The sequence below is a fragment of the Arvicola amphibius genome, chromosome 7, assembly GCF_903992535.2.
Source record: "Arvicola amphibius chromosome 7, mArvAmp1.2, whole genome shotgun sequence".
NCBI lineage: Eukaryota > Metazoa > Chordata > Mammalia > Rodentia > Cricetidae > Arvicola > Arvicola amphibius.
Window position 1 is genome coordinate 3185384 of NC_052053.1, and position 24816 is coordinate 3210199.

Consider the following 24816-nt stretch of genomic DNA (forward strand, 5'->3'; position numbering starts at 1 on the left):
AGACTGTTTTAACAGCTGCACAGTTTCCAGCTGATGCTTACCGGGCTCACCAACATAACTTGATTTCCGGCTGATGCTTACCTGGCTCACCAAGATTTCCAGCTGATGCTTACCTGGCTCACCAAGATTTCCAACGTAACTTGATTTTTTGCTTGGTCTTCCATTCCACTCCCCTTGCATCTCCTTCTACATAAACAGCAACAAGAGATTTCTCCAAATTTTTATCACCAACTTGCATTTCTATCTTTAAATTTAATATTGTTAAGTTTCTTACAAATTTCCATCTTAAGAAATATTTATTTTGTGCTTATTTTATACCTATTATTTATAGAATTAAAATTAATATAATAAAAATGTCCACAATACTATGACTCACACAGCTGATGATTTCTTAACTTTGATACTCACCATATACTTTATTCATGTCAAATACAGTATCATTAGAAAATTTAATGAAATTAGATATGGTTGGAATTGGCATTAGGAGTGAAAACTGAAAACTTATGTGGTCTTATATAAGAGGAAGGTTCTGTGTCCCTGCTCTGGTACTTCTTTCCTACAATACAGCACTTTCTGGTGACCCTAAATTAACACATCAAGAAGGCAAAGTAGTTAATTTAATAAAAGGTAGGGTAGCAATTCAGTGGTGCTGAAAAAGAGAGCATGTACCCTCCATGAGTGATTGTGAGTTCCTGTACCTTTCTGGGCACTATACATGCTTGCAGGGAAAAAAAGATGACTATAAGCATCTCCATTTTTCAATATTTGAAATGTGAAAGCAAGCAATAAGAAACATCTCTGGTGACTTTAGGTTCTGCACTGAGTGCCACAGAACAGTTAAATTTGGTATCCGTGAGCATCTGCTCCGCATTAAGGAGAAACACGGAAAGTCTGAGAGGTGGAACACAGTTCAGACATACTGTTTCTGTGTAGGGAGGGGAGCTGTTTCCTTGTCTGTAGCGCAGTGATGTTCTCATTGTGCAGCCTGGAGTGCTGCAATCGTCAATCAGCACTATAGGTTACCATGCCAGTTTTCACTACAATCGCGTGAACACACTTGACGCGCGCCCTTTGGCCTCCTTCTCCTTGTGATGTTTTGAAAATTGATGGAACCAAAGTGTGGCTACAGTTTCAACAGAAATAATAAAAAACTTGATTTATTAAAAGTTAGAGGCTTTAAAGTATGGTAAGCAATGTGGCTATTCCAGCAGGTAAAGTTTTTCCTGATAGCAATTTAATAAAGCTAGTGACACCACAGATTAGTGAACTAACTATGCAGAAGTAAGTTAACAAATATTTCTTTACAGTAAAATGTATCTCAGAGGCATTCCATCATGGTGAGCATAACACATTTTAGATATTCTGCATTTTTCTACATTATTTGATGTCAACTCTTCTGCTTTATGGGTCACATAAAATTATGTCATTTTCTACTTTAATATGAATAATTCATTTGGAGATAATTTATTAAATATCTTCTATCAAAATTTTTGAAAACCATGTAAACTCCTTAGCATAATAAACACCATGATAATATTGTGACTGCGTGTATTGATTTTATTCCTAAGATAATAGGTTGACAATTTATAAATAATATTCATTTCATATGTAATGGCTATACATTAGGGTCCCAGTGATAACTCTTTATGTGCAGATTATCTGATTACTAAAAAAATGATAAAGCAGTGTCATTATAAACCATCCAAGAAGCTCACCTGAGTCCTCTGAGGGTTATGTGTAGGTACAACCCTACCATGGGTTATTACATTTTTACAATCGTATGATAAAGTTCATGGATTAAGTTATACTGTAAGGTTAAAGAGTGGCATTTTCATATATTAAAATGACCATAAGGTATCTCATTTATTCTGATTCAATTTAGAGTAAAATAAATGTTACATACCTCTTCTTTTTGAGGCCCCAAAGATGCGTGTGAAAGTCTAGTAGACTTTGTGGGTGAATTTTGAGCTGAAATAACTGAATCTCTAGCTGATGTGTTTAAAGGGACTGGAGAGATAAGAAATAGTTTTAAAAATGAAAGCACTGTAGTTCCAAAGGAGAATCATAATTTGCAGGCTTGCTCTAACGTTCTTCCCACTAAACTGCTACCCTCACCAGAATAATCACAGTCAGCAATCTATTTAAGTTAAGCTAACTTCTCCAAGGATGATATCTTTCTAGTTGTCACTTCTTCCCAAATGCTTCCAAAGAATAAGTCTGAAATCCTTATCTTGTGATAAGCGAAAGAGCTTACTCTCACGAAACAAACAGGGCCCATTGACAAAATGGACCGTCTTAATTGGATTAAGTCTGCAATGACAACTTACAGAGTGTACTAAGAAAATAAACAAAGCTGGATTTTAAATTGATTTTAGGCAAAAAGCTAAGTGACAAAAAGCTGTTTTAAGATTTTTTTCTTTTTTTTTCTAATAGTTTGAGCATTGAGTTTATTTAGTGGATTGCGGAAGGGAAGAGGTGAAGAAGAGGGGGAGGGAGGGAGGGAGAGAGAGGGGGAGACAGAGAGAGACAGAGGAGAGGGAGAGAGAGAGGGAGAGAGGGAGAGAGAGAGGGAGAGAGAGAAAGAGAGAGAGAGAGAGAGAGAGAGAGAGAGAGAGAGAGAGAGAGAGAGAGAGAGAGAGAGAGAGAGGACAGAGAGAAGAGGCAGCAGTCACCTCTTCAGAAGAGAAATGGGACAGAGAGAAAGATTATTTTTCACAGCAAGATGTGCAGTGAACTAAATAGAGAAAGAAGTGATTGGAGGAAGGCTACTTCAATAATAAAAAAGTCGAACTAATCATTCCTTTTAAAATCAGGTAAAACGCTTTTAAACCACACAGTGGAGTATAGTTACACCTAATAACAGAATGAGGAGCGCTGTCCAACTTTTAAACCACACAGTGGAGCATAGTTACACCTAATAACAGAATGAGGAGCGCTGTCCAACCTTACCTCTCTCATCACTGGTTCTTTTCGTCATTCCATTTCTCTGTATGATAAAACATTAAATAAAAATATTCATAAGTAACAGTACTTCAGGAAGACATTTTTATCTTCTATCAGAAAATCGAATTAATCCAGATGCTTTCTCCTCTTCCTGCTCTGAGTTTGTCACCAAACGTGTACCAGGCACAGTGCATATCACTGGCTTCCCAGAATACCGTTTGCTGTCTCAAATCTAGTTCAACACTGAGTTCAGTTTCTAGCAGTACAGACCTCACTCCTCTTCCAGTTTGTAATTATTTAAAGGCACAGTGAGATATTCAATGTATAGTTCCAAAACTTAGTCATTCAACAGGATACAGGGAGGTATACTTCTACCAGTTCAAACATCCTGCAACACTATAAAATGCTTATTTAAAATATTCATTAGGACCAGATCCAGAGTAAAAATTAGTCACTCCCGATGAAGGAAATATTTTTTCATGGCTCCCTAGATAATGGGTCCTCAAGACGGGTGCTGCCTCACTCACCTTTGCATATAATTAACTCAATTTGCACTTAATTCAATAAGAAAATTGAAACAATTTTCTTATTTTTCCAGGTTTTAGCTTACCCCCGTGCTTGGCCTACATGAGCATACATTTCTTAGATTACCAACAAACAGCAGCATTATCATCACTGTTGATAATGGGCTGTGGATTTGCTTCTGTTAAATTTCACAGTACATGAGTAATAGAGCTAAGCTGACACTTCCTTGCCTGGGGAGTGGAACACTTTTTCTTGCAAGAACTCATTTCCCCTAATAACGCCAGGTTAGTAAAAGAGGTCTCATGTGTAAATAGAACTTTTTAAGTATTATTATTATTATTATTATTATTATTATTACTACTACTACAAATTTTCACTTCCTCCCCTTTCCCTCCCCCTGCCCCCATGATATGGTTAGTATCATTTGAAACATGTTTACCTTTTGTTCTAAATTACTGTTCTGTAACTCTGGCTGGTAAGCAACTGAGGATCCTGATATTTTCGTGACGTTCTTCGAACTACTCTGAGACTGATTAACAACAGTGGATGTTTGTCCTAGGAGTAAATGAGAAGAAATCCTTTGGTTTTGAACATGCTGTGAAGTGCAACAAACTGTATTTCCTTAAAGTAGTTATTTAAATTTTAAATATTCTTGAGCAACAATACTTCTAAAAGATACACAAACAACTGAAAGTATTATTCAATCAGTGATTTAATATATTGGGATTCCTCATATAAATGTTCTCCACAGTAGTTGTCATTAATCCATCTTTCCAGCCCCAAGAGTACTGATCTATAACTCTTTAGATTATTTTGTATTTTCTGAAATTTTGCATGAATGAAATGATACAGTGTGTACACTTCTCCTTTGCTTTTATTTTTGGGTAAGTAAAACGATTTTTTTAGGCAACATACTGTTGTGTAGATAGATATGCCATACTTTGTAGTCTACCATCAATTCAAAGACATCTTAGTTGTTTTCAGTTTTGGCCATTCTGAAAAGAACTGTGAATTTTTATACATATATATCTAATATATCAATAGGTAAATATGACATATTGATCTATAAAACTATTGATTTGTCTCTGTATTTCAGTTAAATTGAATAAATCTTTATCATAAAAACTACCTGGGCCATATGGTAATTATAACTTTAAGTAACCTCAAAAACTTTATCAAAGTGATCACCATTTTATAATATCTGTCACCCAGTGGGCCATAAGTACTCTTCACTCACATATTCCTATCAATACTTAATAAGCATAGAAAATAATTCATTTAAAGACATAGTAAAAATGTAAAAAAGTAATGATACAAACAGGCGGCTCTAAATTCAGTAAAAGTGAAAAACAAGACTGAGCAGGGAAAGGAAAAGACATCAATCAACAGAGCAGAGATCACAGATAACTGCCAGATGATTAAGGAAGAAGTACAATACAAGAGGGATGATATGAAAACTTACATAAAAGACAATGCTCTTGAAAACTTACATATCAACTCCTACTTATGAATAATTAAAAAGTGAGTAAATTACTGTCAAATAAATAAATAAATAAATAAATAAATAAATGATTCTCTAAAAATATTTTCTGCAAAAATGTACCAGACACAAATTATTTCTTGAGTTTAAGTGACTTCATAGATTGAAGCAAATTTCTAAGGGAAATTAGATTTGCACGAACTTTCAAACGCTACAGTGCAAACATTGGCTCCTCGCATTGTTTTACATCACCACGTGTGTGATTAAACGCAATTCTGCGGTGCAAACACACCATACTTTAGTTGAAGGACACCAATCTTGATTTCATAATTTATTTTGAATAGTACTGAAATAAACAATTGATGTGCAGGTTTCTGTATGATTTGCTTTGAGTTTTTAGTGTAAATACCCCAAAATTATTTAGCTAGTTTACGTGGTGGATCTGTTTTTAAGGTTTTAGGAAAATCCATACAGATTTTCAGAGTGGTCAGACTGATTTATGTTCCCACCAGCACGTCGAGACAGACTTCCTTCGCTTTCTGAAGCCCACACCATCATTAGCGTGTGTTGTTGTTTGTTTTTTAATGACTGCAATTTAGTCTGGAGTGGAAAAGAATTGTCAGTGTTTTGATTTCCATCTCTTGCATTTTTCTAATGATGTTGACGATTTATTTCATCAGTTTGGTGGCCATTTATACCTCATCTTTTGAGAAGTGCCTATTCATTAGTTTACTTACAGGTGGTATTGGTTGATTTACTGTTTTCTTGTGTGTGTGTGTGTGAATGTATTTATTCCAAATGCTAACCCAAGATTTATTCGTGTAGTTTGAAAAGAGTTTACTCTGTTCAGACCTCCATTTAATCATCCTATTGTCTAAAACATATTTCAAGTGAAGTCATTCAATTCTGTGCAATCACATCTGGTAATTCTTGCCTATGGCTAGGTCTTTAATATTTCAACTAACAGGTTTTTATCTAGCAGTTGTGTTTGTGTGATATATCTGGAATTGAATTTTGTATAAGGCAAGATTTAGGCATCTAGTTTATTTTTCCACTTGTAGATATCCGGCTTTCCCAGATCCATTTGCTGAACTCAGCGTTGTATTCTCCAGTTCAGACTTTTAACAACTCTGTCAAAAGTCAGTTGGCTATTTGGTAGTGTCGACTTATAAGATATTCTGTTTTATTCCATTATTCTACATGTTCTTTTTTTGTGGCAGTATTGTGTTATTTTTGTTATTATGGTTATCTTAAGTTTCTTCTGCTATAATTAAAAACTTAACCAAAAGCAGCTTTGGGAATAAAGAATGTATTTCATCTTGCCGCTGTAGTCTATCAGGAACTGAAGCAGGAGCCATGGAGGAGCGCTGCTTATTGAGCTGTTCCTCTTGGCTCGCTCAGTTTGCTTTCATATACAGCCCAGGATTAGCTGCACAGGGAGGTCACTACATCCTGAGCTCTTTCACATCAATCATAAATCAAGAAAATGTCTCAAAGGTTTGACTATAGGCTACACAAATGAGAACTTTTCCTCAACTGAAGTTCCTTCTTTACAGATAACTCTAGCTTGTGTTCAGTTAACAAAAAACCAACCAGAACGATGGCTCTGTAGTATGCCTTCAAATTCAGCATGGTGATACTCTCAGCATTTTTCTTTTTGCTTAGGATTGTTTGGATAATTAGAGTCTTTTGTACTTACATTTGAATTTTGGAGGTTATTTTATCAATTTCAAGAATTACATAATAATTTGATAAGGATTACATTAAACTTGCAGATTAATTTATAATATAATCATTTCCACAATATTAATTATGCTGGTCCATATCAATAGAGATTTTTCAATTCTCTTTTTTTTTATTTTATTTTTTAAAAAAGAAAACAAACTATCTTTTTTCATTTTACGTGCCAATCCCAGTGCCCACTCACTCCACTCCTCCCATTCCTTCTCCCTTCTCCCAGCCCCCACCTCCCATCCACTCCTCAGAAAGGGTAAGGCTTTGGGGAGGGTCCAAGGCCCTCCCTGCTATATCTAGGCTGAGCAAGATGTCCCTCCAAAGAGAATGCGTTCCACAAAGACAGTACAGGCAGTAGGCATAAATCTGCCACTACCAGTGGCCCCTCAGTCTGCCCCAGCCATACAACTGTCACCCACATTCAGAGGGTCTTCTTTAGATCTATGCTGGTTTGTTGTTAGAGCATTTCTGTCTTCTTGTATATAGAACTATGCTGACTATAAGTAACAATGCTGCTTGTTTCTTTACCGTTTATCCCCGTTTAATTTCCTTACCTTTTCTTATTGCTTTTGCTAAGACTTCAAGCACTACACATGTATCAGGGTTCAGAATGTGGGCACCATGTCCAGTTCTCTATTTTACAGAAGAGCTTGGAGCTCTGAATTCAGATAGTGTTAGATATAGGTTTGTCACGCAAAACCTTTCTCAGGTCGAGGTGTGTTTCTCCATAACTTTCTCCATGAGGGTATGATGGGTTTTGTTTAAAAATAATATTTTTATTTATTAGACAATCATTTGACTTCTGTTCTTGAGTGTCTATATATATAATAAAAAATTATGGGGAAATCTATTGTTTTATATTTACCATACACTAATAAAGAAGGCAAAACCATACCAAAACAAAAAACCCTAAATTGGAGTCCATGCACAGTGAAGAGGCAAAAGTAACAAAATATTTGCTATTCTGGTCAATGAGGTTCAAGCTAACTTGAAAAGTTTTTGACATTTGATATTGTGGAAAATCTAAACAGTGTTTAATTATTGGATATAGAATTATAAATTATTAGTATGTGTAATGTGATAATGGTAATTTTATCCCATACTTTCAATTTTTCCTTTCTTTTCAGACTACATATTGACGTATTGATGATGATGATATATGTGTGATGGACTTCATAACGATTTGGCAGCAGGTAAGTGCTGACATACAAAAAATGGCTCATGAATTGTTGGAAAGTGGTAGTCATGGCCACATAAAGCTTTACGATCACCTCCTCAGTTCTATATGTATTTAAATATTTATTAGGAAAAAATTAAAAATCCTTAAAAACTATTACAAAATCTGCCAAAATAAAACATTAATGCTGATTTTGAAGAGCAATGCACAGAAGACTTATATAATATCTTATTGGATATATGAACAGTAATTAAAATATTATAGGTATTTTGCTCGGATTATGAAAAATCAATAAACTAGAATATTTTGTCTAAGTGTCGGCATGTGCGTGGCATGTGCACATGTCTGTGATGGTGTGTATATGTTTACATGGTGTGGTGTATATTCAAGTGTGTGTACATGTATGTGGAAGCCTGAGGTCAACGACAAGTGTCTACTTAGATCAAGCTCCACTCTAATATTTGGAACCAGAATTTCTTACTGAACCTGGAGCTCATCTATTCAGCTGGCCAATGAGGTCCAGGCAAACATTTAGCTCGCTCACTCCATCCTAGCACTGGAGTTAGGAACTCGGGACTTTAACATGAATGCTGGGGATGTGAACTCAGGTCCTTATACCTGTGTGACAAGCACTTCAAAGTCTGAGCCAGTTTCTTAGTCCCAGATGGGTTTTTAAAAGTATAAATAAAAACAGTCAACTGTCAACCTAAAATTTATTTTAAATGAAAGTAATGAACTTCAGAAGTAATGAGATTATGAGATTAAAACAACAACAGCAAAAATCTAGGTTCATTTATTGCTAGAAATTCTGTTATAAATGAGACACCAATCTTGCATAAAGGTAATAAAAAGAAAAGCAGTGGTAATAATCAAGGTAAACAATACAGTTTTTCCTTAAGTTTGCAAACATATTTCATAATTAAAAGGAAAATTTACCACACTATGTTATTGGATATTGGATGTATATAGATATAGTACATAAGAAAATTCTGAAGGAGAAGAATATTAGAATATAGTAGTAAGGATGCTATCTTCCAATAAAGGAGAGACAATGTTGACTCTGTTTATTCTGAAGAAAAATAATATTATAACCTATAATACCCCTGATAAAACTGCCTAGAGAGCATAATAAAAACAATAGCCAGACTGAAAACCAACTTGAAAATAGGCAAGGCTCTGGTGGCTTCTGCTTGTTATAGCAGCACAGCAGACGCTGAGGCATCAGGACAGCTAGAAGCTTGATGCCAGCCTGGGCTAAGGATGAGACGCGGGAACGGCGACAACAAAGAACACGGACAGTGCATGAAACACCGAGGCAGCCATAGTTCGCGGTGGCAGCTGCTGGCAGGGGAGAGTAAGACTTCCTTAAGGGCCCTGCGATGGAGGCTGAGACTTTTGCTACCTAGAAGCGGCCTCACTCCCAGTGACGCCTTCTCCAACAAGGCCACACCTCCTCATCCTTCCCTCACAATTCTACCAGCTGGGTACCTGTTCAGATTCAGAGGGCCCTGGGGCAGACTAGATAGCTGAGGATTGGGCAGCGTTTTCCTTATGCCAGGTTTCTAGAGTTTGTAAAAATCAAGCAGATTACACATAAATAAGAGAAAACTTGGGCTTTCTTTTTTTTTTTTTAGGTTTTAATCAGTATGCTTCAAGGTTACTCTAAGTTTACACGTTAACTGTAGCTTGAGAGTTTAGGTGAAAGAAGTGTCATATTAATCAGTTCTAATTTTTTCCTTTTCATGACTATCATTAGAGTACTTCTTGTTTGGGAATTGATGGTATAAACTGGTGACCTCAGATAAAAATCACAGTGACTCAGCGTAAGAATGATAGAAAGCGATAGCTCGACAAATGTTCACTTTATCTTAGAATCAATATCCTGAAATACTTCCGAGTTTTCTAAAATCCTTCTGAGGATATAAAGTATTTTATAATCAGTCAATCTGATTTGTAATTAATATGAATAAATCCTGCATTTGACTGTTCTTCAGTGAAAGTCTGAGGACCAAATGAAAGTACTAAATAAGTTATCTAGAGCTTAAATTCTGAAATCAGTACATGGAAGGCATCTCAACATGCAGTTACCAGAATGAGCTTCACCCACATCAAAGCGAAGGCTACCCCCAATTCAGTCTACCACCAAATCACTACTCTAATACTTGGTATTTATTAAAATATTCAATTACCTGATGTTCCTTTATATGTCCTATCTTCACCATCAGGATAAACTATTTTTATATCATCTAAATGCTTCTTTTTCTTCTTCATAGAAGCTTAAAAACATAATAAGACAATATTAGTGGTGATAATAGAATTACCCAAGACCAAATATCCTTTTGTGCTCAAGAGGAAGTAAGTATTTGTTAATCTGTACATAGTATTTGGGGGACAGAGAGAAGATGGAGAAATGGAAAAAGGAAAGAGGTGATTATATCTGAGATATTATGTCTTTAACTTAAAAGATGTACTGGGAGAGACTATTTCTATTTTTGAAAGAAGGAAACCTATACCTAACCCTGAATTTCTGTAAGGAATACATGTCGGCATAATGACATTGATGAAGATTTATCAGCTCAAAATGACTCTGAGATTCTTGAATTTGACTTACAGATGATTAAAGCAAAAATATATAGGTGTGTATATAGGTATTCATATGTTTGTTCACTCGGTAAAAGACATTACTACAGTGCTATACAATTCTGAAATTAATGTCTTTATTCCTTGTCACTTTGAATTATGAAAATATTAATATGCTGTTTCCTAAAGAAGATATAATGAAGCAATGTTTCAAATTGCTAATTCAAGGCCTGATGGTAGTGGCACCGGTTTTTAATCCCAGCACTGGGGAGGCAGAGGTAGGCGGATCTCTGTGAGTTCAAGGCCAGCCTGGTCGGCAGAGCAAGTTTCAGGACAGGCTCCAAAACAAGCCTGGTCTACAAGAGCTAGTTCCAGGACAGGCTCTAAAAAAGCTGCAGAGAAACCCTGTCTCGAAAAACCAAAAAAAAGAAAAAAGAAAAACCAAATAAATAAATAGATAAATAAAAGATTGCTACTGCAGAGAACGGAACAGATCGTTCAGAAGTTATGAGCAACTTTTGCTCTTGTAGACGATTTGGGTTTGGTTCTGAAGACCCACATGATTGCTCAAAACCAACCAGATCCAAGGGTCTGGCTGGCTGCCCTCTCCTGACCTCCAGAGATACCAGCTATACACATGTTACACACATGAGGATACAGGATAAAACACACTGAAAATGAAAATTTTAAAAATGAGTGAAAAAGTTAACAGTTCACACTATTTCCCTGTTGCATGAGGAAGAGATATCGGGATGCACAAAGCTGCTCAAGTGATTCGTAATCTGAAGCACAGGGCTGCACCAATCCTTTAAAAAAGCAAATCGATTGGATTAATAGCAAACGGATTAGCAGATATGTTCTTCTAAAACTTTTTGACATGCAAAAATAGAAGTCTAGCCGGGCGGTGGTGGCGCACGCCTTTAATCCCAGCACTCGGGAGGCAGAGGCAGGCGGATCTCTGTGAGTTCGAGACCAGCCTGGTCTACAAGAGCTAGCTCCAGGATAGGCTTCAAAGCTACAGAGAAACCCTGTCTCGAAAAAAACCAAAAAAAAAAAAAAAAAAAAAAAAATAGAAGTTTAGTATTATAGTGACTGAAATTATTAGAAATCTGTAGCTGTCTAGAGTATTGTATGCTTCCAGTGACTCAAAAAAGAGGGATCATACAATTTAAGGTTATCAAGAAATACCTGATTGGATATACATAGTGTGAAGGATTAGAGAGAAAGAGCGAGCGGTGACAGTAGGGCTGAGACGATGAACACAGAGAGGCAAACACGGGAAAGTTAATCTGTTTATAATGGTCAGTGCTCCTATTTGTCAGAACTATAAATGAAACCTTACTATGTACTAGAATTTTTAGGTTTTCAGAGTTGTTTAGTGTACTATGTTACGTTTTAGATGGTGATAGTGTTTGTGGCGTGGTAACTTGACAAAACCATTTACAGGTCTTGAAAATTATAAAGGAGGAGTTAGAGGAGATGTTGGTCAGTACAGTCTGGCTCCAGAGCCTGGACATGACACCAGGAGACGACAGCTGTCATCTTCAGAAAATAGTGCAAAATAGAACCTAGAACTTTAAATTAAGACTGGACTCCATGTGGTGATGAATGCTTGCATACACCCTTTAGAATGAATTTATAGGAAAAAGCTCAGGATCAGCAGATGAAATTATCAGAATTAAACATATGCAAATTATGGGTGGAAGAAGTTAAAGCAGACTCCAGTTAAGAGCAGTTAATAAGGAAGCAGAGTGACACGGGGAACTGAACCACAGGTGGAGTTGATGAGAAAAAAGGCTGACAGCCATGTTCTCTCAATAGTGTGTTTAAAAAACCTTCTACTGTGCTAACCAACAACTGATATGGGATCATTTCATTGTAATCCCTTGGTGTCACGCCCAAAATGTCCAGATGTGAATTGGGCACACTCAGTCACGCTCAGTTACTTTTACACCATCGTCCAATCTATCCATATTTCCTTGCTTTTCTCTACAACCTTTCTCCTTCTTTATCTCCTTAATCACCAGGATCTTTCGATTCTTACTAGTTGACAGCATACCAAAACACAATATTGATGTATATAAATAATTATTTTACACATTAGATTTAATGTGTTAGTAGTAAAATATACATTATATTAAGAATAAGAAAATTGGTACAAAAAATGAAAGGCAGTCAAATTTGTCACTTGAACCAGTTGATAATACTATTGTAGTTTTGATGTATAATTGTGTGTGTATAAGTGTGCATATATGTGTGCATGCATTTGTATGTGTGATCTTTTCAACTTGAATAGTAGTGTGGAAATCGTTAGTTTAGGACCTCGTATAAAGTGGGTAGGGAGTACAAGTATGTAAGATATTAAATGTTACACAGATCGACTTAGTGGCATAATATTCTCACATTCATAAGGAGCTCCATTCTGTCCTTTATGTTCAAATGCATTTCTTCCCATGTCATCCTTTAAGCCAGTATCCTGCATTTTTTGCAAATGATAGGCCATTTTTTTCTCTAGCATTGCTTGTTTCTAAAATAGTAAAGAAAATATACTGGTGAGTATTAATTTGACATTTATAAATTCCAAACAAATATTTAAGCCATATCATATAGTAGAAATAAACACTCATTTTTTTCTTGTGACTTGCAAATTTAGAGTTTTTAGAGAGCAGTAAGGAATCCATTTCTATTTCTGATGGCACACTTAGGTAGGTACAGTTTACCTCACTGAATACTTCGGAAGAACGATTGCAGTTTTAGATATGTAACTTTTCTTTGTGAATCTCTGGGATACTATTGAGCACGCACATGTCAGAAGAGTGACAGATACACAGAGAGAGCCCTAGACGTCTTATTCAGCATCCTGTAAGAAAAAGGATCAGTGCACATAAAGTACACAAGAGAACATAAAAGAACATCCTGAGGGGTAAGAGAGAAGAGAGCTTTGCATTTCCATAAAGATTAAAATTATATGCATTTTTACAAGCCCCATTATAAAGGCTTCATGAGTCATACTGGCTAGAATACTAAAATGGTCCTTGCTTCAATTATAGTCAATACATAGTTCCGATAAACAGTAACACTGGCCTCAGCCAGTAAATCATAAAAAGTCTGATTAGTTAAAATTATTTCCAAAGTTATAGAAAGACTGAACACATGAAGTCAATATAAGGCATCAAGTTGCATAATGCTAGGCCTGTAAAGAGACAGGGCCACGTGACCTATAAAAATATATTATTCAGTTATAATTAACTTAGGAAAGATGAACTTAGACTTCAAGTTGAAAATTTCAGTGCACCCAACATAGGTGCATTCTGTATGAATTCAGTGATGTAAAGGATCTTAGAGGAAGCCCTGAAAGGGAGAACACTCAGATTTTCAGGGAGATAGAGACCATTTGAAGTAGTTAGGGTTTTGGGAAGAGGAAAGCATGTAATTTGTGTGCAGTTGATCTTCACTGCAAACTTGTAGGGATTGAGGATCACCGTGAATATTTACCACGTTGTGGGTCTGCAAGGTTGTTTCCTGAGACAAGCAGATACACCCTAAATGTGAGTGGTACTGTTCCAGGGGCTGGAACCTCAGAAGAAAGAGGAGAAAGCTGAGGTGAGCACAGACATTCATTTTTTTCCCCTGAGCTTCCAAAGCAGATGCACAGTGACCAGCTGTCCTGATTCTGCATTATTTCCCTAAGATACAGTATCCTCTCAAACTGAAAGCCGGAATAGACTCTCCCTTCCTTAAGTAGCTGCTTGTTGGGTATTTGACCACAGAGAGAAAAGTAATTAATATGAGATAGAACAAATATTTTACAATTGGTACCTAAAAATAAAACCTCCGAAGTTGCTACAAATGGTGAACTCAGAGATTCAGGAGAAACCCAGTCAGGGTTACAAGCTGGCTGAATGATATTGTGCTCCACTGATACCAGATCTAGACAAAGAAACTACATGAGATAAAAATAAAGCTAAGATTTCTTCTGCAAAATTCTACACAAATTTCTGGCAATTTGTATCAAACAATATATCATAAAAATAACAGTAAAATTTGGTCAAATGAATTGATTTAATAACAGTTTAACATTTCACTTATTTTATACACTCCAAAGAACCATAAACAACAATTCAACAAAATCATCAAAGAAAATATTTGACAAACCACCAACATTTCTTTTCTGATAAAACTTTTGGCAATATAGTAATAGAATTTTTTTTTGTTTGTTTTTCAAGACAGGGTTTCTTTGTGTAAAAGCTCTGGCTGTCCCGGAACTCACTTTGCAGACCAGACTGACCTCGAACTCACAGAGATCTGCCTGCCTCTGCCTCCCAAGTGCTGGGATTAAAAGCATGTGCCACAAGGCCTGGCTTAGTAATACAAAATGTTAAGGTTTATGAAAAGTATAAGAGACACAGAGAACCTCAAAGCTAATTCTAGAAAAAGTAATGTTTTACTTTTGAGATGCATGGCAATAGAAACTGCTGTTCCCCAGTACTATTCTAGTATTAAAACCTACTGCAATTAACTATTTTACGTGTGTGTGCTATCTTTTGGTGTTTACAGAGCTGTTGAAACACTGAATATAAGGTGTTAATATGCAGATTATATTTAGTAAGACATGCCTACTTATTCACATCATCAGTGAATCTCAAACAAGGCTAAGATACACATGTGAGAAGCGGAACGAAAACTAAGTAAAAACTTCAATTTACGATATTTTTATAGAAAAATAAAACAGCTATTTCAGTTCCCAATATTTTGTGAAGTTTAAGTATAATGATATATTGCGATACAAATCAAACTTCATAAAATTTACACCTAAGTTTGTCAAGAATAGTTTACCCCAAATTTAGAATTTTAGATATACATTTATTAACATGAAAGATCATTTAGTGTGCTTTATTAAATAAAGAAGCCACCTACAAACTAACCTATAGGATGTAAAATCAAAAGCAGGAGGGGACTTGGGTGTTTGGAGCACTTGCAGAGAACCTGTGCTCAGTTTCCAGCACAACCATATGTAATTCATGTTACTGGGGACTGGACTCCCTCTTCTGGCCTCTGTACATGCAAGCATGTAGTGCACATAAATATATGCTGTTAAAAATATACATAAACTAAAAATAAATAAATCTTTTTAAAAAAGATATACTTTAGGATTAAATGCATATTCACAAGAGCAGTGTGTGTGTGTGTGTGTGTGTGTGTGTGTGTGTACGTAACAGTAAGCTGGTAAAGGGTTCTACCTGCTGCTGTTTTTTCTTATTCTGCTTTACATTCTAAATCACAAAGCACAACATATTATTAAACATAGAAAGAGTGGAACTTTTAAAAAATGAAGAAAAAACAAAGAATTTTTACCAAAAACTTAGAATTCTCTAAAAGAACGTTTTTATGAAAGTAAGATTTTTATGAGAACTAAAGCTAGCTTTATTCAAATAATGAGGCAGTGCTTTCTACCTAACGACACGCAATAGACCGGGCACGTGGAAATGTGCACATCTGGATACAGTGGGTGCTGCGGTGGGCCCAAGGCCAGCCTCGCAGGAGGCCGAAGTCGGCAGCTTTCCTGGAGCCTTAGCCACACAGCAACACCCGGGTTTTTGGTTCTAAAGTTTTTAACATTTAGTTTTGCAGAATATATAGTTTTTGAATAATTTGTCATGCAAATATTTACTCTGAAAATCCAAGCTCCTTTTCAAACATCCCAAGAAAGCCCTTAAAGCTCACGTTACCTTTCTGTCGCTTTCTTCTCGGCTTCTGCGCCTTTGTTCCTCTACCCGCTGCTCTCTCTTGACATCTTCTCCAATCTTTGTGAGCAGCAGCATCTCCTTTGTCTTCCATTCCTAGGGGCCACAGAATTACCGAGGGGAGAGGGTGGATTTTTGTTTTTTTGTTTTTGTTTTTGTTTTTTTTTTTTCTTTTCTTTCTTTCTTTTTTTTTTTTTTTCTTTTACGGCAGGCGCATTTTGTCCACCACCAAGAAAAAAACTGGCAAGTCAAGGGCCCAACACTTCTGGGGACAGATGTGTGAAAACCATTCAGCGCTTTTCGAATGGGCTTTTCTTAGGGCTCTTGGATTAAGAAAGCAGGCAGCAAGGCCAGGTGCCGGCTGCCAATCCTGTTAACCTGAGTGCCATTCCCAGAGCCCTCATAGCAGAAGAAAGAACTGACTCCCACAAACTGTCTGGACTTCTCCACTGCATTATGCGGTGTACACACACAAATTCAAATAAAAATTAGCCATGGTTCATTTTTAGCAAAGGCAATTTAAAAATTATTTCTTATGCACACTGAAGTGAATGTAAAAGGAAACAATTCTTAGTAACTTTTTTACATTCATCTTTAAAAATAATCGTTCATTCTGCCGTATGTGGTATCTGTCTCTACCATTAATTTTATTTGCAAATGGAAAAACTGTGTATTTTCTCCTGACAACACTTATAGTTGCGTCTTACCTCTTCGATTTTTCTCCGGAGATTGAGTTTTTTTCTTGTATACTCCCGCTGCCGTCTCTCTTCCCTGTCCATGCGGAGCAGGCGCTGCTCTTCCGCTGTGCGCTCTAGTTGTTCCAGTTCCTTACTGATCATATCCAAATACCTGAGTGCGGAAGAACATAGGATTGGGGGTGAACAGGAAGCTTTAGCACCATACTCCAAGCCAGGTCCTGCCTTGCTTGCTATGGTTTAAATGACAGAATCTTCACAGAGCTTTTATATTTTGTTGGTTCCATTTATCATTCTTCAGATCAGATGTATTCGTAATGTTTGACTTATTCTTAATTCTTTTTTAATACATATTTGTTACTTAGGTTAAAGAAATAGTGGGGTGGGGAAAAGCTGATTGTGTGTTCTACACAGTGCGCCGTTCTCGGTGGGTTTAGGAACCTGGACTTCCACACACAACAGAAAGCAAGGCTTGCAGCGCACCCACTGAAGGAATTCTTTCAGAACAACGTGAGCACGAGGCTCTTGGTGGCAACACAAAATTCCCACTGAAGGTCTGGGACAACGGTGCTGAGGCACGAATTCTAAATGTTCATAACCACAAAACCCAGGTCAGATGTTAGGGGTGAAAGCTGAGAGACCAGAGAAGCCGTGCTGCCGTCCACCACAGAGACATTTACCCCTACCAAATCCTCAGACTACATACAAGGGGTGATTCTGTCTCTACGAATTCTCAGACTGCCATTGGGCTCCTGTCTCCTCCCACCTTATATTCCTCTCTCTGCCCAGCCATATCCCTCCTGTCTCCACCTCATAGCTTTAGGACCAAGATTCCCAATCCTTGCACCTCTCTGATTTCCCTCCCTTTCCTTACCAAGGAACAAAGGTCAATTGAACACTATTTACTACTTAAGAAAATAAAAGTCCTGCTTACAATGCTTTCAAGTATAATTTATTGCAAACACGTGTGCGTGCGCGCGTGCACGCGCACGCGCGCGCACACACACACAAACACATACACAATGCTGGAGCTTCAGGCTCACCTGTGTCTTAACAAACGTTCTTGGTCCTTAATAGACTGTGTGTTGTCCTGTAACAACCAGTTTTGGAACCGTGTGACGTCAGAACAGTGAGGATATTGGCTTGTTTCTTGCAGTTTGTGCAGTTGTTTTGTAATCAATTGCTATTTTTTAAATAAAAGAATGCCAGAAATATATAATATTTTTACATTTCCCAGAAATATAATTATTAAAATTCCTATATTTTATAAATGGTAAATTGTTTAACTACATTTAATTCTATTTTGAATCCATTACAAAAGTCGACAGCTGAACTAAAGTAAGGATTTATCACTCTAAAAACAGAAGACAACTATTTTATTTCATCATTAATACTACATTTTCTGTCTCTGTCTATTTTTCCATTAATTTTTAGTTTTTATGACACAATGTCTCAAAATATCTAACCCAGGTTGGCCTGAAACTCACAGTTCTCTGGTTCCAGTTTGCAGAGTGCTGGGATTTCAGGTGGGCATTGAACTGACCTTAGTCATTCTTGTTTTTCTCTAACGTTCCTACTTTGTAATATAAAATTGTGAGCACATGCTTTCCTAATTTTTAGCTTTCTTGACTTTAAATAAACATCTGAATCCAAATACATGCTGGGGGGGGAGGGGTATACACAACTTTGATTCAGGACTAAAAGAAACAAACATAGCCTAAGAATTCTGTTTCACTTTTATGAGTTTTTGTGAATGAATACAGTATCCGTACATAGATACAAACTCACGGTCTATGGTTCTTCAGTGTTATGTAGGACATCGCAGATGTAACAAAGAAAAACTTCTGTTCCTAAGACTGTTTCGGGTTTAGCTTCTGAATATTTCTAGTACAAGAGACAGCTTCTACTGCCAGCTAAGGTCTAACTAGCTTATCTGACCTGCTGACTTTTTTGGGTTATTGAATTACTTACTACACTAACACCTAAATATAAATAATAATACTAAATATTAGTATATTTATTTTATGATCTAATCTTTTTCCCTTACTGGGCAAAAGCTGCAACTTCCAAATATTGTTTATTTCTTCTCCAAATTTCACATAGAATATTATTTAATTAGCAATTAAACTTCAAAATATAAGCTGGTACTTTACACACACTCAGGTACACACAAACCTTCTTTCATCGTCTATTTAAACCACTGATTTTAAATGCAGAACTTACCTGTTCTCTTAAGTAGTTCCTTTCAAAGTCTAATTTTAGGCTCGTAAGATATTGCCGGTATTTATTCAGTTCCCTCAAACTACATACAATCTAAAAATAAAACAAATAATGTATCAATATTTTAATTGTATGATGACTGAAAGTCATAACAGTTGCTTATTAGAGGGAAAAAAAGCAAAGAAAATTTTTATGACACCAAACGTGGAGCTCGAACCCACAACCCTGAGTTTAAGAGTCTCATGCTCTACCGACTGAGCTAGCTGGACTGCCATAAAGCAAAGAAAAGCAGCCTACAAATCACAATCCCAGAGAACCTAGACAACAATGAGGACCCTGAGAGACATACATAGATCTAATCTACAAGGGAAGTAGAAAAAGACAAGATCTCCTGAGTAAATTGGGAGCATGGGGACCTTAGGGGAGGGTTGAAGGGGAGGGGAGAGGCAGGGAGGGGAGCAGAGAAAAATGTAGAGCACAATAAAAAGCAATAAAAAATAGAAAATTTTAGTGACATATTGGTGCGAAGAGTAAGAAATTATTAACGGTTTAATAGGTGATGCCTCTACCTTTGTAAGCAAGAAAATTCTATTTAGAAATAAAACTTTATTATAAAAAGGATGTTATTATTCACATACAACTTTAGTTATTAAAATGGTAATTCTAATTCATTATAATTGGATTATGATTGTAAATATAATGTTCAAGTGCAGTAAGAATAATCTCTTAGGATCTAGCCCACTACCTTTTCTACATTTCTATGTCAATATTTTAAAAAATATAAATCACATATAACAAAACAGTACCATTACAGACAGGAAAAAGAGAACTATGAATCAGCTGGGAACATTAATATTCCTTTGCCTCTTCAAAATACTTGACAACAATATTTTGATATTAAACAGAAAAGGGTGAAAGAAATAATCACGTGTGGAATCCTGATCTTTGAGTATTCTATAAAGTTGATCAAAAAGTATTCTATTACAAGGAAGCTAATGGTGATAACTTCTGAAGACAATTCCCAGAAAGACGCTGAACCTGACAAGCTGGCCTACAGGCTAGACTTCAGTGATGTGGGGGGGATGGAAGGCTGCAGATACACAGCCTAAGAATAACTGATCTGAAAGAGTCTTGAAACATTTTTTGCCCACCTGTATTGGGATTAACAGATAAAAAGCCCTTTTAACTTATTAACAAAACCCAATTTTCCAGTCCTCAAAGGTCAAAGAATGTTATTCACAAAGCATCCCAAGGCCTACAGCTGAGACTTCTTTGATTGACTATAATCACTTCTCTGATATTTCCACCATCATATTTTAAAAGTCTCTTGATTTATGATTTTCTTTTTTTAGTTATTCTAAAACTTCATGAGGCTACTTCCACATTAGATCCTCGAATTTGGGGTAACTGAAATTTGTGTTCCTGATCATTCCCGAGCAAGGGTCATTTATTCTCAGCTCTCTTATTCCTTTAGAGGTAAAAGCTGTGTTTCTGCACCAACAGACTGACTTTCCCTTCGTGTAGGGGAGAAAACACAAATGATATAAGTTTTTTTGATTAACTAAAACAAGCAAGCGTTCACTTACTTTGTTATTGCTGGTGATGTAGCCTCCTTTCTTTAGTCTTCTCAGAATATCTTTGCGCTTATAGTATGTTCTTAAATGTGGGTCATGGAGACTTTTATATTGGGTTTCCAAAAGTCGGCAGTAAGGATCACTCAGGTTAAAACCATAGGAAGGTCGAAAAAGCTGCATACACAGATATTAAAATATTGCAAATATAAATTAATGTATTTCCACTTTTAATTAACCTGCTGACATGACTTAAAAAATCAGACATGCAGTTTAAATTTGAACTGGGAATAAGCAAACAACAAGAAGACTTAGACAAGTTTCTCTTCTTCCCCACACCCACATGAAGTAATTTAAACAGTTGGCCCCACTAAGTCAGCCACGAGACAAAAACCAGGATGAGGAAAAGAATAGGACCAGTGCATGGTTTGTTTTAAGAAATAAAACCAATGCTAGAACTCTGTCCTTCTTTCTCCCCCTAGATTAAGACACTATACTTAAAAGAAGAAAAAGGATAATGTTAATTACTATGTTTCAATCATCTTAAAGTGAAAAAAAATTCAAAAATCTTTTACTAAGATAAATGGAAATAATGTATATTAGAAGTGTAGAACTTTGAAGCCAAATACTAAGGATAAAGAATCATAGTGTCTTGGGACCTTTACCAAACCCAAAGCACTTTGAGTATTATAGTCAGTCATAAACAAAACAAGTGTCTATATTCTATAAATCCACTAAATACTAGTTTTAAGGCATATTTAGAGAAAATAGGTTTGAATCCTCTGTTAACAGCGAACACAACCTCATACAAAAAATACTAATGTATAAGCATGATTTTACAGTACAATTATAGATATGAATATTATCATATAAATAACATGATAATCATAACCACATAAAAATGTAATGACAGTCAACTAATATTCATGATCCCTATGATTTTCCTTTGAAGGAAACATTTAAATTATTCAGTCTCATTTATCAACTTAAACATTATCAGAGTAAGGTTCAGGTGTGAGTCCTCAGTTAATTTTTCAAGGGAAGAACGATGCTAAGAACTTGCACAATCACTCCTGAGGAAGAAAAGGTACCAGATGGAAGAATGTGTGAAAATGTGCTAATGCTGTCTTTGCACTTTTTTTTCAGCGCTAATGCTTACAAATACATTGCCAAGTCAGACAACAGGTGATGACGTTGGAGTATGATGGGGGAGCAGGAGAATCTGAAGAGCATTGCTGTTTATGGGCATCTAATTCAGTTCACACTGCTACATAACATCGTGCACCAATTTAGAGGGCCCTGAAGGTGCCAGTTTGTGACCTGTAAACACAGGTGTCCAGTCCTTTCTTGAATGCTGGAGAATCAGGTAAAGAAGGGCTCTAGAAAGAACTAGAAGGCAGCAGCAATGCTTTGTGTTGGGCAAACAGGAAAGTCTAAGGCAAGACACAGTAGGTCCTCGTTTACACTTAACCTTCCTTTGTTAACTCACGGAGGTCTTAATTCCACAAGCTTAACATCTTTTAAAGGGCCTAGGTAGAGTAGGTTGAATGACTACAAACGCTTCCCAGAGAGCATCCATCCTCCTGTAGCTTAAAGTCTAACTTAGTGAGAAATGGACAATATAAGCAGTACACATCACGAAGGGAAATAACACGTCAAGCAAGGAGTTCGTTGTCTCTCTCAGATGGTAACATTTGGCTGTCAACTCTTTTTAAATGTTGACTTTTAACAACGACAAACATGTTTCTCAATAATAATTAAAGTCACACTTGACATAATAAGCCTTCTTCAGAATTATTTAGTCAAGAACTGGAGGAGGCTAAGGATGGGACGAAAATATTAAGCATTTTAAGGGAAGTAGGCAGTATCATATGAATGAAATTTATGCCCTGGCAATGCTGAAGCACGCATGGGCGCCCATATGTGGTGGTTCTGTGGAACTTGTCCATATTGGGTTTCACGGTCTAAGTTGATGAGGACGACTGACCAGGTCTTGCCCTCAAGAGGGCACCAGATCTCATTACAGATGGTTGTGAGTTAGCATGTGGTAACTGGGAATTAAACTCAGGACCTTTGGGAGAGCAGGCAGTGCTCCTAACCGCTGAGAATTTGAGATACGTGGTGAGTACAATTATTCAGCCTAAAGAAATGTGGGTTCTAGGAAAAAATAAATTAGTGACTGTGATGTGGTTTACAAGTGATTATCTAGAATGACTCAGATTAACAAATTAGGAAGAAGAAAGAAGAAGTAAACCAAGTTTGGCAACAAACTGGACAACAAAAATGAGTGGTGGCTGTTTGTTTAAATGGGCATAAACCATCTCAACTGGAAGAATGCATTCTGAAGCTATGCACGGAAGAAGAGGGCTAAGATGATCACCAGGTCTCATCTTCACAGAGTCAGGGCCTTTTTCCATTTGTGAGAATTAGAATACTAAGCAAGAAAAATAATTTTAAATCATTTTTTTAACTTTCTGTGTGGGATAGCATTTGACTCAAAAGAAAAACACAAAACAAAAATGTCTTTCATTGAGAGTTTAGTCCCAGTATTGACTAAAATACTAGTCTTAATTAATAGCAAATATTAATAGCCTTTTAATCAAAATATTGTAAGAAAAAAGTTAATACATAGACATATAAATGGCTTATAACTAAACATTAATATGTGGCATGTAATAAAAATTAAAGTAGGGCTGAGGAATTAAGTCCTTTCGATCATGATCCTACAAAGCCATACCGGATGAAGTTGCTTTATGCACACCCTAAACAATACCTGTGGCCCGGATGTCTGCCTGTTAGTACATAGTCTCCTAATTGACTCTGCTGTGTTCGCTAGTACATTGTCTCCTAATAGACTCTGCTGTGTTCTCTAACAGCAAGGAGACTACAGCATTGGAACGCAAGACAACTCACGTAATTATAAAAAGATGCCTTACCTTTTCACTGATATTCGTAGTAAAATATACAGTGTCAGTTCCTGGGATCATAGGCAGCTTGACCCCAAGAGGAAGATCCAGCAGCTGAGCGGCTCCCACCCCTGTAATTGGCGTCTTGCGTACTCTCTGTGAAACATAATCAGATAACTTGTCGTTTCTTTCGGTAGTAGTCTTACGCTTTGGCCCATCTCCTCCCACAACAGAGATAGAAATCCAAGAATCAAAAGCAAAGGCCTGCAGGGCACACCCTTATAGGGTCCCTCTCTTCAGCCAGCCTAGGGCACCCTGCTGTAGCCAGCCAGCCAGGGGCTGGTAAGGCCATGGCTGCTCCCAGGCCGAGCCCCACAGTGACCACTCCCAGGCCTGACTGAGGCCCAGGACGTCCACACTGGCCTGAGGCCACCCCACTCACATCTCCGCATTGCTGACTGTCCTCAGCCAAGCTGCTGGAGGCTGCTTTGTTGGCAGCAACATTGGCGGTCTTGGAGCAGGCGCTGAGGTACAGCTCCATGGCGGCCTGAGCCTCCCGTCCTCCCTTGACGCTTCCTGGCTTCCTTCACCGTGGTCCCACAGTTCCGAATGACCGGTGCCCGCAGCCCCCTGCGGCCCCACGAGCCCACGTTCCAACTGGAACAGTGGAGGCCGCGCACGAGATCCAGTGACTCAGATTGGGAGATTCGGCCCCAGAGAACCGGACTGTGACGACCTCGACGGAAAGTCTGGTTCTCTTGGAAACTGTCACCCCGTAGATAATCCAAACAAACAGAAAATGTAAAATTGGGCTGGGTAGGAGGCTGAGAAAACAAAGCCGAGAGCTAGCTAATTTCTTCACCAAAAAAAAAACCTGTTAACTATGTGTAAAATTTATACATATCTTATCCTTAAATTTACAATTATCTTATCAATAACTTACATTTTATTTTCAAATATTAAGGGTGTGATAATCTGAAAAGTGACATCCCTCCAAATGTGAGAATAGAAATTACTATTAGATAGGGATGCCAAGACTGAGTGAAACAGTATTTTTTTCAAAATTGAGAATTACAGTAGCTAATGGGGAAGATGGTGCCCTAGCTAGACATTTTCTGTCAACAAGTAACACTTCCAGTGCCAGGAAACGGGTTACATTTTGTGGAGCTGTTGAACAAAATGCTCCCTCAGAAATGCCCAAGTATCACAGGCTGTAGTCGAGGCTATAGGTTGCTTTCTAC

General features: G+C 37.0%; 1 protein-coding gene across 1 annotated transcript in view; it reads right to left on the bottom strand.

The window, feature by feature from the left end:
• The window catches only part of Fsip2 (fibrous sheath interacting protein 2), a 71039-nt gene extending 46923 nt beyond the window's left edge, over window positions 1–24116 (bottom strand). Inside the window, exons 1-13 of the mRNA XM_038338201.1 lie at window positions 24018–24116; window positions 23606–23731; window positions 20685–20846; window positions 19102–19191; window positions 17922–18061; window positions 16891–17032; window positions 16169–16279; window positions 12843–12966; window positions 10049–10135; window positions 3908–4023; window positions 2950–2986; window positions 1904–2007; window positions 123–186 (exon numbers count right to left, since the gene is read on the bottom strand). Coding sequence (XP_038194129.1) covers window positions 123–186; window positions 1904–2007; window positions 2950–2986; window positions 3908–4023; window positions 10049–10135; window positions 12843–12966; window positions 16169–16279; window positions 16891–17032; window positions 17922–18061; window positions 19102–19191; window positions 20685–20846; window positions 23606–23731; window positions 24018–24116 — 1402 coding nt within the window. The remainder of the gene's footprint in view (window positions 1–122; window positions 187–1903; window positions 2008–2949; window positions 2987–3907; window positions 4024–10048; window positions 10136–12842; window positions 12967–16168; window positions 16280–16890; window positions 17033–17921; window positions 18062–19101; window positions 19192–20684; window positions 20847–23605; window positions 23732–24017) is intronic.
• Window positions 24117–24816: the final 700 nt, after the last annotated feature.